Source organism: Mirounga angustirostris, unplaced genomic scaffold (assembly GCF_029215605.1).
Source record: "Mirounga angustirostris isolate CCGP_5_RB_7025 unplaced genomic scaffold, mMirAng1.0.hap1 SCAF_17, whole genome shotgun sequence".
NCBI classification, from domain to species: domain Eukaryota; kingdom Metazoa; phylum Chordata; class Mammalia; order Carnivora; family Phocidae; genus Mirounga; species Mirounga angustirostris.
The window spans coordinates 28,439,389-28,452,056 of NW_026991725.1; the positions used below are offsets into that span (position 1 = coordinate 28,439,389).

The 12,668-nt window shown below is 57.1% G+C and overlaps 1 protein-coding gene across 7 annotated transcripts; it reads right to left on the bottom strand.

Moving 5' to 3' along the window:
* Positions 1-16: 16 nt before the first annotated feature.
* ATXN7L3 (ataxin 7 like 3) lies at positions 17-7,933 on the bottom strand. Of its 7 annotated transcripts, none has more exons than XM_045888795.3 (13): positions 7,444-7,933; positions 5,975-6,085; positions 5,547-5,679; positions 5,177-5,348; positions 4,901-4,998; positions 4,687-4,709; positions 4,312-4,378; positions 4,074-4,159; positions 3,680-3,748; positions 3,365-3,408; positions 3,020-3,091; positions 2,769-2,926; positions 17-2,655 (listed from the first exon to the last, which is right to left on the bottom strand). In XM_045888795.3, the coding sequence occupies exons 2-13, from the start codon at positions 6,023-6,025 to the stop codon at positions 2,507-2,509; spliced, it is 1,122 nt and encodes a 373-aa protein (XP_045744751.1). In that variant the 5' UTR covers positions 6,026-6,085; positions 7,444-7,933; the 3' UTR covers positions 17-2,506. The 7 variants fall into 7 exon arrangements, with proteins under 7 accessions (XP_045744751.1, XP_045744753.1, XP_045744754.1 ...); XM_045888797.3 differs by having other exon boundaries at positions 4,312-4,357; positions 7,444-7,930; XM_045888798.3 differs by having other exon boundaries at positions 4,074-4,102; positions 7,444-7,926.
* Positions 7,934-12,668: the final 4,735 nt, after the last annotated feature.

Consider the following 12,668-nt stretch of genomic DNA (forward strand, 5'->3'; position numbering starts at 1 on the left):
GGTGGGTAGGCCGGGCTACCAACGGGAGATGCAGTTTATTTACACCAGCAGCCATGGGGGCAGGGGAAATACACAGCGTTTACAAAGTTAGCTACCTGTACAGGATGGATTACATATGCAAAAATAAAAATCTCAAGACCACAGGACAGCGTGAGCCCCTCCCCCCTCCCCCAATGACCCCAGCATGCGGTAATGCCAGGCGGGTGGCCCCTGGGCATGCGGGGGGGAGTGATGCATGGAAGGAAAAGCCACCGGCCATGGAAATTAGTACAGAACCCCCCCACACACACTCAGACATATGATAGGATACAGGGTGGACGACACCTAGCCGGGGTGGGAAGGATGGGAATTGAAACCCACACAGCCTGCTGTTCGAGGGAGGGGAGTGGAGAGCTCCTAGCCCCTGTTCAACTACATGGTAGGGGGGGCACACTCTCCCCAGAAGGAAAGGGGTTTGCTCCCTCAGGGTCCCTGCTGGACCAAGCCCATCTCTTACCCAGCTTGGGCAGGGGGCTCTGCCCTGAGGGCGGGCCAAGGAACAATGGGGAAGTGGATGTGGACAAACCAGTTCCCAAACTACTTCCCACTTCTCCCTCCTCTAACCAGAGGGGGGGAAAGGGAGAGGCCAGAGGGGAAAGGGTATGGTAGGGCCTGAGCTGCAGCTGCCTCTCGGAAGGGAGAATGGCCCATGGCCTTCCTCCCTTCACCTTCAACCCACTCCCAAAACTTCATTTGGAAGCAGGCTGGAGGCTGGCTGAAATCCTCCTTTCCCTCTGGCTTCCCCTTAGAGGGAGAAGACATTGGAGGGTCAAGAACAGAGGAGCCCAGACCCCAGGATTTATTCTAACTCCTGCCAAAATCTGTTTGGCTTTTTAAAAAATAATCACAATTCTTGGGTTAAAAACCAATTTGTAACCAGGCATCAGCCACAATCCGAACCACCCCAGGGGGAGATTGGGGTTCCAGACAGGGTACTGCAGCCCCATCTCTCGTTGTTCCCTTAACCCTCTAGGGTCCCTAACCCAAATCAGTCCAACCAGTCCTGGGTACTAGCTACCCAAATGTGGGATGGCTCCTCGTGGGAAGAGGGCAGGGTTCACATCCAGCAAATGCCAGAGAACATGGCTCAGGGTCAACTCCATCCCTGTGTCAGTCAGCTCTGCTCCTAGCCCAGACTAGTCCTCCAGCTCAGCTCCTGGGAGCGATGGTGCCCATGTGGAGGTGGGACAGTACATCTCTTCGGGATGTAGACCAGGCAGGTGGGCACACTGGCATGATAGTCCCACAGAGGGGCAATGCCTAGGCATGACACCCCTCTACTGACAACCCAGAGCACAGAGACTAGCCTCTTCCCACCCCAACTCCTAGCAAAGGGGGAGAGGTAAAAGATCAGGATTTTCCTCAGAGCCCCAAACCACAAGTACAGAATAAATAACTTAAAAGCGGCTAAGGAAGGGGAAACAGGGCAGGCTTCAGAGGCAGGAGCATCGAGAGAGGAACTGAAGCTGGTCAAGGTGAAGGAGGGGGGTAGCAAGCAGCAGTTGGGAACTTGGACTGCCCTGCTAGGGCAGCGGGGCAGGGTAGGCGGGAGGAACATGGGGCCACCCCAGGAGGGTGAGGCTGGGCCCCTTCCTGGGGCAGGGAATGAGGTAAGAAAACATTTCAAATAAAGCAGCACCGTTCCCTCTCACCTTGGGGCCCCACTCCTCACCAGCCCTGGGTCAGGGAGGAAAGGTAGGGGGAGGGGAGTCATTTTGATACACAGCTCCCTCTTCCTACCCTCCCTTAGCCCCTTCCTTGAAGCTGTAGAGGCTGGAGGCCCTTTCCTGGCACCCAACAACAAAAGGACAGCTCCTGCTGCCAAGGAGGCCCATGGGGACTGAGGGGAAAGGGCTGCCCCTGTGGGGGGCAGGGAAGGCGGTGGCAGCTCTGGACGCCCACCTCAGCAGACAGCTTGCTGTGCCTGCCTACCCCTGGGATTGGGGGCATTTGATAGGATTCTGCACACAGACAGGACACGCCCAGCCCTGCCCCTCAGCTCCAAGCACCGGACCCATTCACATTGCTGAGGGCAGCTGGGGGAGGCCCCCTCCAGGCTCAGCTTCCAACCCACAGCCTCCCGGGTAGCCACGATGCTTCTCGGCAGGGCTTAGTCCAGTTCCTGGGGTGGGGGGCAGGCAGTGCCCTGGCACAGTGCCCAGGTCAGGCCCCTGGCCTAGCTGGACATCCAGTAACTCACAGAATAAATAGGAAAACCGCCTCCCCACCAAACTTATGTCCAAGGCATAATATGTCCAGGTCTGAGTCCTGCATGCCAAGGGGTCGTGCTCCATTGCAGAGGACCCTGACACCCCCCAGGGGTGCATAATTGGATCCTCTGCCTGCCTGGCCCACCAAGCTTCCCAAGCCCAAACCCCCAGCAGCCGTCCATTTGCCAGGCTTTGCCACCTGGGTGGGGGTTGGGAGAGAGGGCTCTGCTCAGCCAAAGGCTATCCCTGCACCCAAGTCAGTTGATGTCATCGTAGATGCTGGGCGTCGGGGGTGCCGGTGGCTTTGGCTTCTTCTTCTTGTTGGAGCCTAGGCTGGAGGCAGTCCCTACCAGGCTCAGATGGGATTTCTTTTTCTTGGTTTTCCGTGACTCAGAGCTGTTGGTACCTGAAGAGAAAGAGGCACCAGGGATGAGGGTTGGGCTGTGTCAGGAGAACACAGGTGTCCCCACAACCCTGGCTTCGGGCAGAAAGCCCGTGGGGCCCAGATAGATCACCTACCTAGACCCCATCCCTGATTCTCACTCGTCTTGGAGGAGCCTGAATCAGAGGGTGAGAGATCAGAGGAGCCGTCCCACTGAAGCCGGCTGATCAGGGCCTGGCTGTCAGTCATGTCAAAGCTGTCATTATCCAGGGAACTCTCGACCTCTGGAAGGACGCTGGAAAGGAGAGGGGTCAAAGAAGGGCTTTAGGGATACCAATCATCATCCTGATCTTCCACAACCCACCACCCTCCTTGGAGGGTCCCTTACACTGAGGGTCCGAGGAAATAAATCCGCACGGCTCGCCGCTGCTCATCTGTGTGCTGGGGGCAGCGCAGGGACCTGGTGGGGAGAGAATTAATCAGAGCCTGACAAGGCACGAAGGGTCTGAGGACCTCAGGTGAAGCCCCTTTTCCTCAGCAGAGGCGGGAGGAATGGACTCAGACCGGGAAGGGATAAACAGAGTGCCCCCAGATTGTGGCACAAGGCCTGACCATGAGAGGAGGGAGGGGAAGGGTGGGAGCCCCACTGCTCAAGTCCAAGGGTACTCCCGACCCATGCCCAGGGTGAGCGTGCAGGAGGGCCCCCTGCCCCCTTTCTAGGTTCTGAGCTCACCTTGTGCACATCTTCTTGGTGTGTTCAGAAATCACCCCACATTGCTAGAAGAGGAATAGAAGCTGAAAGGAGGGATGGAGGGAGCCTACTCTAGACGCTAGATATTCTCTTCTGTAAAAATGCTGCATTGCACAAACAGAAGTGGCCCCAAGGTGTCCAGGACAGTCCCAGACCACCACCGGCCAGGAAACCTGATTCCAGAGAGAGCAAGCTATGTGGCCCTGACTGCTGTCACCATCCCCCCCCCCCGGGGACGTGACCACTGCCTGTGGCTCCAGCCCACTCCCAAGGGCCTCCCCTTCCCTGGTCTCTCACCGTGGTGAGCAGGTTACGCAGCTCGTCCGGCCCCAGAGTCTCGTAGCTGATCCCAGTTGAGTTGTTATACTGGGGGAGAACCAAGAGTACAGGTCAAAGAAGAGGCAGCCCCAGAGGGAGGGGGGAAGGGCCGGATGGGTGGGGGGAACCAGTCTCTCTCATCCGTCTCTATGTGGGAGGGCCTACGACCGGCCCAGCGGTTTTCCAGTGATTCTGCCCATCCCACCGGCATGTCAGGGAGGGGCCAGGACCCAGCAAGAACATAAATATGCCAGACCGAAATACCCCATCTAGTGCTTCCGGCATCGGCATTCTGATCCCCACCTGTCCAAACCCCACCCAGCTCACAGCAAGGAAAACGAGAGAAAACCTGAGAGGGGCAGCACCTACTCACCTTAAAAGGATCCGAATTGCTAAGTTCCCCTGAAGAAGAAAAAAGAAGGGGAAGGGTGTTTGATGCAGAGGTACAGACAGAGAACCCTGAAAATAACCAGAGAGGAAGTGGGGGTGACAGAAGGATCACAGGCCCTCCCTCGATACCCCTGCCCCCCTCAGCCCCCCACCTCCCCCCTCCAGCAATGAGTCCCAGCAGACGCAGCTAGAACCACCCCCATCGTTCAAGCCCCACTTACCATTTTTGTGTTTTAAAGACTTGGATCTTCGAGGGGAATTGGGGTTCTGGAATGGGAGATACCACAGCTTTGGGGAAAGGGTAACGATAAGGGGGAGCCGAGAACCCAGGGAAGGAAAAAAGATTTGACAAAGAAACATCCTCAAATTCCTACTCTTCCTCCCCAGTAAGAGGCCCACCTACCCATATTCCCTCCTCCCCTACTCCCCCAAGGCCTCTGCTGCCCTCCAGCCCACCACAGACACCCTCATCCCAAAACCCAGAGAGGCACCCCATGGACCTCAGACTTGAGTCAAGATACCAGAGGACTCCCTGCCCAAAGGGGAGGGTATCTGTCCTTCGCCCAAATTTCCCTCATGCTTGCCCCGGCTCTCACCTTGTCTGATTTTCTCTTCTTGGCTGAAGAAGACAAAAACCAGAGGGCAGGGTCACTTTAAGTTCTCAATCTAAGGACCCCCATGGAAACACACAAAGCTACATTCTCCCCTCCTCATCCATTATAACAACTTGTGACCCTTATGTACCCAGTTCCCACTTGCCCACCTCACCCCGATGCCCACCCACCCCAGCTTCCCCAGATCCCCAAACACCTTTCTTCTCTGAGCCATAGGACCAGTCGTTATCATTGATGTCATCGTTATCCTCTTGGTCACTCTCGGACTTGTTCATATTGTTGCTATTGGCAATCCTGCCAACGGAAGGGAAGACAAAGGGTCAAGGCGGCCACCTCTCTCTGCCCCCGGCCACAGAGGCCAAGCACGTGCCACCCTCTGTGCCCTACCCAGGCGCCAGCGCCGCGGCCCAGGGTGCGAGAGACGAGCCCAGCAGCTCTGGGTCTAGGAGCGGCAGAAGCCCGAAGCCCTCACCGGCGGTTGGCGATGCGGCTGCTGTTCCGGCCCATTCCCAGGCACTTCTCCAGGTGGGGAGCGAAGCGGGAGGCAGCAATACTGCGGCTGCAATTGGGGCAGACACACTCCTTGCTCTTCCACTGGTTGAAAACCTGTCCAAAGATGTCCAACCCCGGCTGGTCCACGATCTCTGGGGACAGGAGAGGCGTGGCGATCAGGGCAGGCAGGGGACCCTCACCTCTTGTTTCCCCGCCCGTGGCCTCTTGAAACCCCCTGCCTAGGCTCACAGGAGCTCCAGGCGCTGTATCTGGTGCAGTTTCCAGAGGAGGAACTTCCAAGGATCCCCGGGGCAGGGGCCGGGCGGCTCTCCTTCAACCCTGAAGCTCACCAAAATCCTTCATGCTATCAGGGTCCGTGTCGTCCAGGAAGAAGTAGCCACACTTGACAGCCCGGTGTACCTCGAAGCAGAATCCCAAACAAGAATCCTCGACCAGGTCCGCGTATATCTCCTGAGCTATGGCCTGGGCCCAGGGGAGAACATCCGCGGTCAGGAGGGTCACGGCCCCCTGGCCTGAGAGCAACTCTCACCAACCAAACCTGTCAATTCACCCTGGCCAAAGATAATGCTTTCTTTGCCATTTTCCCCGTCTTGACGTCGCGTCCTTTCTTCTTCCAGATCCTTGGGCCTTTTCAGCTGGCTATTCCCTTTAAGGAACCAGGCTGACTACCCAAATTCCTCTTTGGTGTGAACGCCAGATATAGCGACGTAGAGACATCAAGAGAAAGAACTAGAGGCACACGTGGGGGAGCCCTCACCTCTAGTTTGCTGTTATCCAGGCCAGACAAAGACATTTCCTCCATTTTCATTTGTAAACTCTTGTGGAGACGGCGCTCTGACTGCTCATAGCACAGCGGGCGGCAACACGGCTGCACACATGGGGGTGGGGGGTGTTGGTGTGAGGCCAAGCACCTCTGCAGACCGCCACCTCCCCTCTGCACCCCACTGCCCGGAGCTTACTCCTGCCATCAGGATATACCCCTCCCCAAGGCCTAGGCTCACTAAGTCCGGATGGTCCTTCAGGGCCTGAAACCCAAAGGTGGCCTAGTCCTTCCCAGGACTGAACTCGGGCCCTGGACTCTGCCACCAGTCAAAGTCTGGGTCTATAGGAGGCAGCAGCTCACCCAGGTCCCCCAAACTCAAACCCCTCTTCGATACCCATGGTGCAATGCAGCAGGGGGAGGAGAAGGAACTCTAAGGCCTCAAAGCAAACCCACAGGGTGTGGCAAAGAACTGCACAGACTCCTAAATACACCCCCCCCCTTCCCTAGGCTCTCCTCAGAGTCACCTCTGCTTTCAGCCAGGATGTCCACTTGGGGGGGTACTGCTACCAGAAGTAGGAATGGCCCTAGAACCCTACAACCTTCACCCCACTCTGTCTTCCCCTGAAATAAGCCTGTGACTACAGAAGGGGAGCAGAGCCCACAGAAACCTAGAGCTAAAGGAGCATTTCTAGCCACCATGAGCAAGAAGAGGGGATAGAGCCCGGTTGGGATGGCATGCCGGGAGTGGGCACTCCCCTTACCTGTTCTCCTTTTAGATAACCACCCTCCCTCCCTCAGGACCAGCCCGGAAGTCTCTCCAAGAGCCCCAAAGTCCAGCAATCCCCACCAAAGGATTCAGAAACAGCGCCCACAGTCCGGGGCCCCTCTGAACGGTGGGTACGAGTTTAAGGAGCTGCCGACCTAGAGTGGGGTGGGGACTGACAAATGAGCCAGGGGCACTGGGGAGGGTAGGAGGCCGGGCCTCGGCTCTTCCCCCGTCCCTGCGGCACTGCTGCTGCATCATACCGACTGGGGGGAGGAGAGCCGAGCCGCCCGAGGCCGGCGCCGGTCCGGGACAGACCGACCCCTAGAGAGTGGGCAGAGTGGGACGCGTCCCGGCCCCTCTCCTTCCCCGCCCGCCGACAGCCCCAGCCGGCCGGGGAGAGGAGTCCGGGAGGGTGTCTCTATTGTCCCGGGGGCTGGGGCCTGGCTCCCTAACAAAGGCCCCGCGCCCCCTCCCCGGCCGGCCCTGCCCCGCCCAGGGGGGACCCAGACAGGGGGAGAGCTGGGGGCCCGGGCCGGGCCGGGAAGCCGGGGGAAGCCGGGCGTTTCCGCGTCGGCCCGGGGGGAGGGGAAGGGGCGCTGACCCAGACCTGGGGGGAGGGGGCCCAAGCCCCGCCTCGGGCCCCGCCCCCCGCCCCCCGCAGGCCCCTCCCCCGTCCCCGTCTCCGTCCCGTACTCACCCCGCCCGGGGGGCCGCGCCGGGGCCCGGCGGCCTCTCAGGGCCGCGTCCTCCGGCGGCGGCGGCGGCGGCGGCTGCTGCGGAGCCCCATGTCCGTCGGTCCGTCCTCGCCTCTCCCCGGGGCCCAGGGCCCGGGGCCGGGGGGTCGGGCCGCCCCCCCGCCTCGCCGCCTCACCGGGCGGCCATGGCCCCTTCCCCTCCCTTCTCGTCCCGTCGCCGCCTCCTCCTCCTCACCTCACCCCGCCCGCGCGCAGTCCGCGCGCCGTCCGCGCGCCCCTCCCCCCGCCCCCCACTCCAGCCCGCCTCTCCCGGGCGGGGGGTGCGGCGCGAGCCCGGAGCGCGCGCGCGTGCCGCGACCGGAGGATGGATGGATGGAGCGAGCGAGAACGCGAGCGTGCGCGCGCGCGCCCCTCTCCCCCTCCCTCCGCGCGGGCGCGAGGCCAAGCGCGAGCGCGCTCCAACCTCCTCCTCTTCCTCCTCCCGCCCCTCTTCAACACCCCGCCCCCGCCCTCCCTTCCTCTTCCTTCTTTCGCTTTCGCGCGCCCAGCGACTGCTCGCGCCTGCTAGAAGGGCCCGAGCGCGTGCATCTGCCCCGCGGCCGCAGCTCGGCAGCATTTGCTCCAGGGGGCGGGGACCGGGCGGGGAGGAGGGGCGCCACGCCGCCGTCCAAAGTACCGGCGGACGGGGACGGGGGCGGGGAGATGGGCGGGGCCTTCGGGAGCAACCTCGGCCAATCGCCGTCTCGCCTCGGTCCGGCCGGCCCAATAGGATAGCGGTGGGTGGAGCGACGTTCAAGGTGAGGTGCGCGGTGCGCTGGGGGCGGAGACGTTGTGCCGTCCCGGCCGGCTCCGGGGCGGGGGCAGCGGGTGGCGTCGAAAGAGAGCGCCGGCTCCCAGCCGAGCCTGGGACGCCTTCCGGCCCAGGATCCCCCGCCCTTCCCTCGGGGCTCCCAGCTCTTCCCCCCTCCCGCCCCCGGGCGCCCCCACGCCGGCATTTACCCCGTAGCGTGCAGCCACTTCTCTGAAGAGGCCGGAGTTGAAGTGGGGCTCTGTGAGCACCTCAGGGCAGAAAACCTATGGAGCCAAAGGGGCTCGTCCGAGCCTCCGTTCCCCTGTTTCTGGGCGGGTCTCAGCCCACTCCAGGCCTGCGAGCCAACGAACGCCCGAGATGAGGGTCCTCGGCTGAGGGCGGAGGCCGAGCTGTGCCCTTCTGAGCGGAGCGCCCTCCCGGCCCTCAGCCTAATTTAGATCCCACACCTGCTCGGCTTTCCTGCTTCCGGAACCCACGCTGGACCCCCCACCTCTCGGACAGCCTGCCTGGCACTAGCCAGACCCTGCCCCCGACCCCGCGCTACTGCCCCGGGTGTGCCCGGATCCGCGCGCTCTCAGTCCCCCTTTACCTTCTGAAGGGAAAGGCCTTTCCTAGCCGCAACCGATGCCCAGACTGGCGCTTCTGTCTCGGTTATTCTCTGGGTCTGGAGTGTTGGAACGGGGGTCTGACAGCCCTCTCCCCCTTAGAAGAGGGGATTAAACGAGGAAAGTCCCAAATCATACACTTGGGGACCATCATTGGCTGTTTGGTCTTCCGCAAACATATGTTGAGGCAATAGTCCTAAGTGGTTAAGACCAGATTTGAATTAAACCTATGGACCTGGCAAATAAACTTGGGCAAATGAGCTCTCTGTTGCCTCAGTTTACTCTGTTGTCACCGGGTATAATGATAGTACCTATCGTTAGGTTGTTGTGAGCACTGACAACTCAGTGCATGTGAAATTCTTAGCTCACTGTAAGTGGTTTATAAATTTTAGCTGCTATTCTTACGTGCTCTAAGAATCTTACAGTGCCCTGTGCTGGGATACAAAGATGAAATAAGACAATTGTGCTTCCTCAAGAAGTTTACAATTTGTCGGGTAGACAGAACTGTAGGAAAATAATTGCCAAACACTGATAAAAACAAGAGAGAGGGTACCTGGGTGGCTCAGTCAGGTAAGCGTCTGACTTCAGCTCAGGTCACCATCCTGGGGTCCTGGGATTGAGCCCTGTAGGGCCCCTGCTCAGTGGAGAGTCTGCTTCTCCCTCTCCCTCTGCCCCTACCCCTCTCCGGCTCTCTCTCTTTCAAATAAATAAATAAAATCTTAAAAAAACAAACAACAACAACAAAAAAAAAAAAAACAAGAGAGAGATGCACAGGGGATGGGGTCGCCAGGAGGACAGTTAAAATTATGTAAGAGAGTTGGTCAGTAACGGCTTCTTATAGTGGGAGATGAACTAGGTCAAGGCAGGCCAGGAAGGCACTAGACATCCCAAAGAGCAAGCTTCAGGAGTGTGGTTCAGTTTGGGGCCTGGCTGGAGCATAGGAATGGGTGGGGAAGCAGCAGGAGGTGAGCAGGTCAGACCATACAGGACTAAAGGTGTGCCTGTAGGCCATGAGGAGTCCTCAAGGGGAACCATTTGATCAGACTTGAATTTTAAGTAGATTATTCTGGCATGCTGAGTCTGTAGATTGTATTTATTTATTCATTCACTCATTTATTCGGGGGGAGAGAGGGAACACGAACAGGGGTTGCAGCAGAGGGAGAGGGAGAAGCAGGCTCCTGGCTGAGCAGGGAGCCTGATGCAGGGCTCGATCCCAGGACCCTGGGATCATGACCTGAGCCGAAGGCAGACGTTTAATCAACTGAGGCACCCAGGTGCCCCGAGTAGGTAGATTTTTGTTATCGATTGAGGTGTATGAGGTAAAGGACAAGCCCCGAAAACACCTTTAACCAAGATGGGGAATTCTGAGGAGGAGATATGAGGATATAAGGAGAAGGACAAGTTCAGTTTGGTATATGTTGTAGGTACTGTGGGACCAGCTGGTGGAGACTCTCTGAAGATCACTGAAGTGAGGCCAGGCCTTCAGGAACCTCCAAAATGTGAATCAGGAATTCTCAACTCCGACGATGATGATCTGTTTCTCAGTCTCTAAATATGCCCAGTATATCTGCCCTGAGGAATTTACACATGCCCAGGAAGACTTCCTGTCTCCTCTCTGTTTACCTAAATGCTTCCTCACTTTCCCACCCGTGGCCATCCTCACACCAAACTCCTTTACAAGTGGATCATTTCTATTCATCCAGCCCTTGGCCTGGGCTGCTCAGTGGTGGTGACCTCTTTGGGAACGTGCCCGGTCTCCACAGTTAGCATCAGTCAGTCAATAAACACTAAGGACTGCGCTGGTCTGGGCTCTGGGCGAGGCCCTGGGGTGTAAGCAGCGAGCCAGAGAGACATACAGACTTTGTCCTAGTGGAATTTACACCCCAGCAAAGCCTGATGTGGATGAAACAAGACTGAGTGTGAAGGCATCCGGGCTGCTGAAGAAACAAATGGCATGATTTTTTTGTCAAGGGGTCAGAGAAGATCCCCCCCACCCGGAAGAAGTGATCTTTTAAGGGGAGCTCTGAATTAACTAGACAGTGAGGTGAAGAGGAACATTCGAGGCAGAGGGTATGGTGATGTGCACAGGCAGAATGTGGCCCTGGGAGAGAGAGTGGCATGTTTTGAGACCTGGACGGCTAGTATAGCTGAGTTGGTACAGAGGCCAGCAGGGGCAACGGATCCCCCAGGAGCTTGTCAGCCATACTTAGTCACTCATTCAACAAATGTTTCTTGAGTGTCAAATGTATACCAGGCAATTTTAGGTGCTGGGGTTACTGTAGTAGACAAGCAGATAAGGTGTCTTCTACTTGGGGAGATAGACAATAAACAAGTAAACAAATATAGAAACAAAGATGTAGGAGGAGGCCTCACTAGAAAGGGTTGTTAGGGAACGCCTGTCTATGAGGTGACATTTGAGCTGAAGCCTGCAGGATGAGAAAACCAGCTGTGTGTAGAATTGAGAGATTAGCATTTGGGGCAGAAAGTACAAAGGCCCTGTGGTAGGCATGTTTGAAGAACAAAAGAGATCATTTGGCTGGATCGTTGTGAGTGATTAGGAAGAGCAGGGTGAGAGAAGGTGGGAGATGGGAAGCAGGGGCCAGGCCTTGTGGAGTCATGTAAGTTGTTAGTACAGAAGTAACCAGATTTCTTTTTTTTTTTAAGATTTTTATTTATTTATTTGACAGAGAGAGACACAGCGAGAGAGGGAACTCAAGCAGGGAGAGTGGGAGAGGGAGAAGCAGGCTTCCCGCGGAGCAGGGAGCCCGATGTGGGGCTCGATCCCAGGACCCCGGGATCATGACCTTAGCGCCCCATGAATAAAAAATTTTAAAGAAATAAAGTGAAAAATCTGAGGGGCGCCCGGGTGACTCAGTCATTAAGCGTCTGCCTCTGGCTCAGGTCATGATCCCGGGGTCCCAGGATCGAGCCCCGCATCGGGCTCCCTGCTCCACGGGAAGCCTGCTTCTCCCTCTCCCACTCCCCCTGCTTGTGTTCCCTCTCTTGCTGTGTCTCTCTCTGTCAAATAAATAAAATCTTAAAAAAAAAAAATTTTTTTTTATTCATTTAAGTAAGCTCTACACCCAATGTGGGGCTCAAACTCATGACCCAGAGATCCAGAGTCGCACACTCTTCCACCTGAGCCAGCAGGATGCCCCCAGATTTCTTTTTTAAAAATAACTTTGGTTGCTGTGTGCAGAATGGACTGTAGGGGGCAAGAGTGTAAGCAGGAAGACCAGTTTTAGGAAGTCTTTGCGGAAGTTGAGCAATGATGGTGGCCTTGAATAGGATGGGGATGACAGCAATGGGGAAGGGTGCACAGATTTGGGAGAGATACAGGAAGTGGAATGGACAGGTCTAGGTGAGCAAATACATATGGAGGTTTAAGAGGGAGAGAGAAGTCAAGGCTGATACCCTAGTTTCTAGTTTGAATAACTAGAGGTTGGTGATCATTTTGGGCCTTGAGGGATGAGGTGCCTGCAACATATCCCAGAGGATACACAGAAATCTACACAGGTTTGCAGTTTGGAAGAGCGGTCTCTGTAGATACCACCTTTTGGATTAGTTACCTATGGGTGATAATTGGAGGTTCATAAGGTGACATGAACACCTAGGATAGAATGAGGAGCCAATGCTAGCAGAATAGACCAAGAAGTCAAGAGATGGACAAGTGTCCACTGGATGGAATGATGAACATGCTGGTGAATTTAGAGTCACCTCAGGAGAGTGGTGAGTGAGAGGTAAGGAAATGGGAGACCATGAAGGGCAGTGAGGTTTCCAGCAATTTGGCCAAGAACACCAGGGTGTGGGG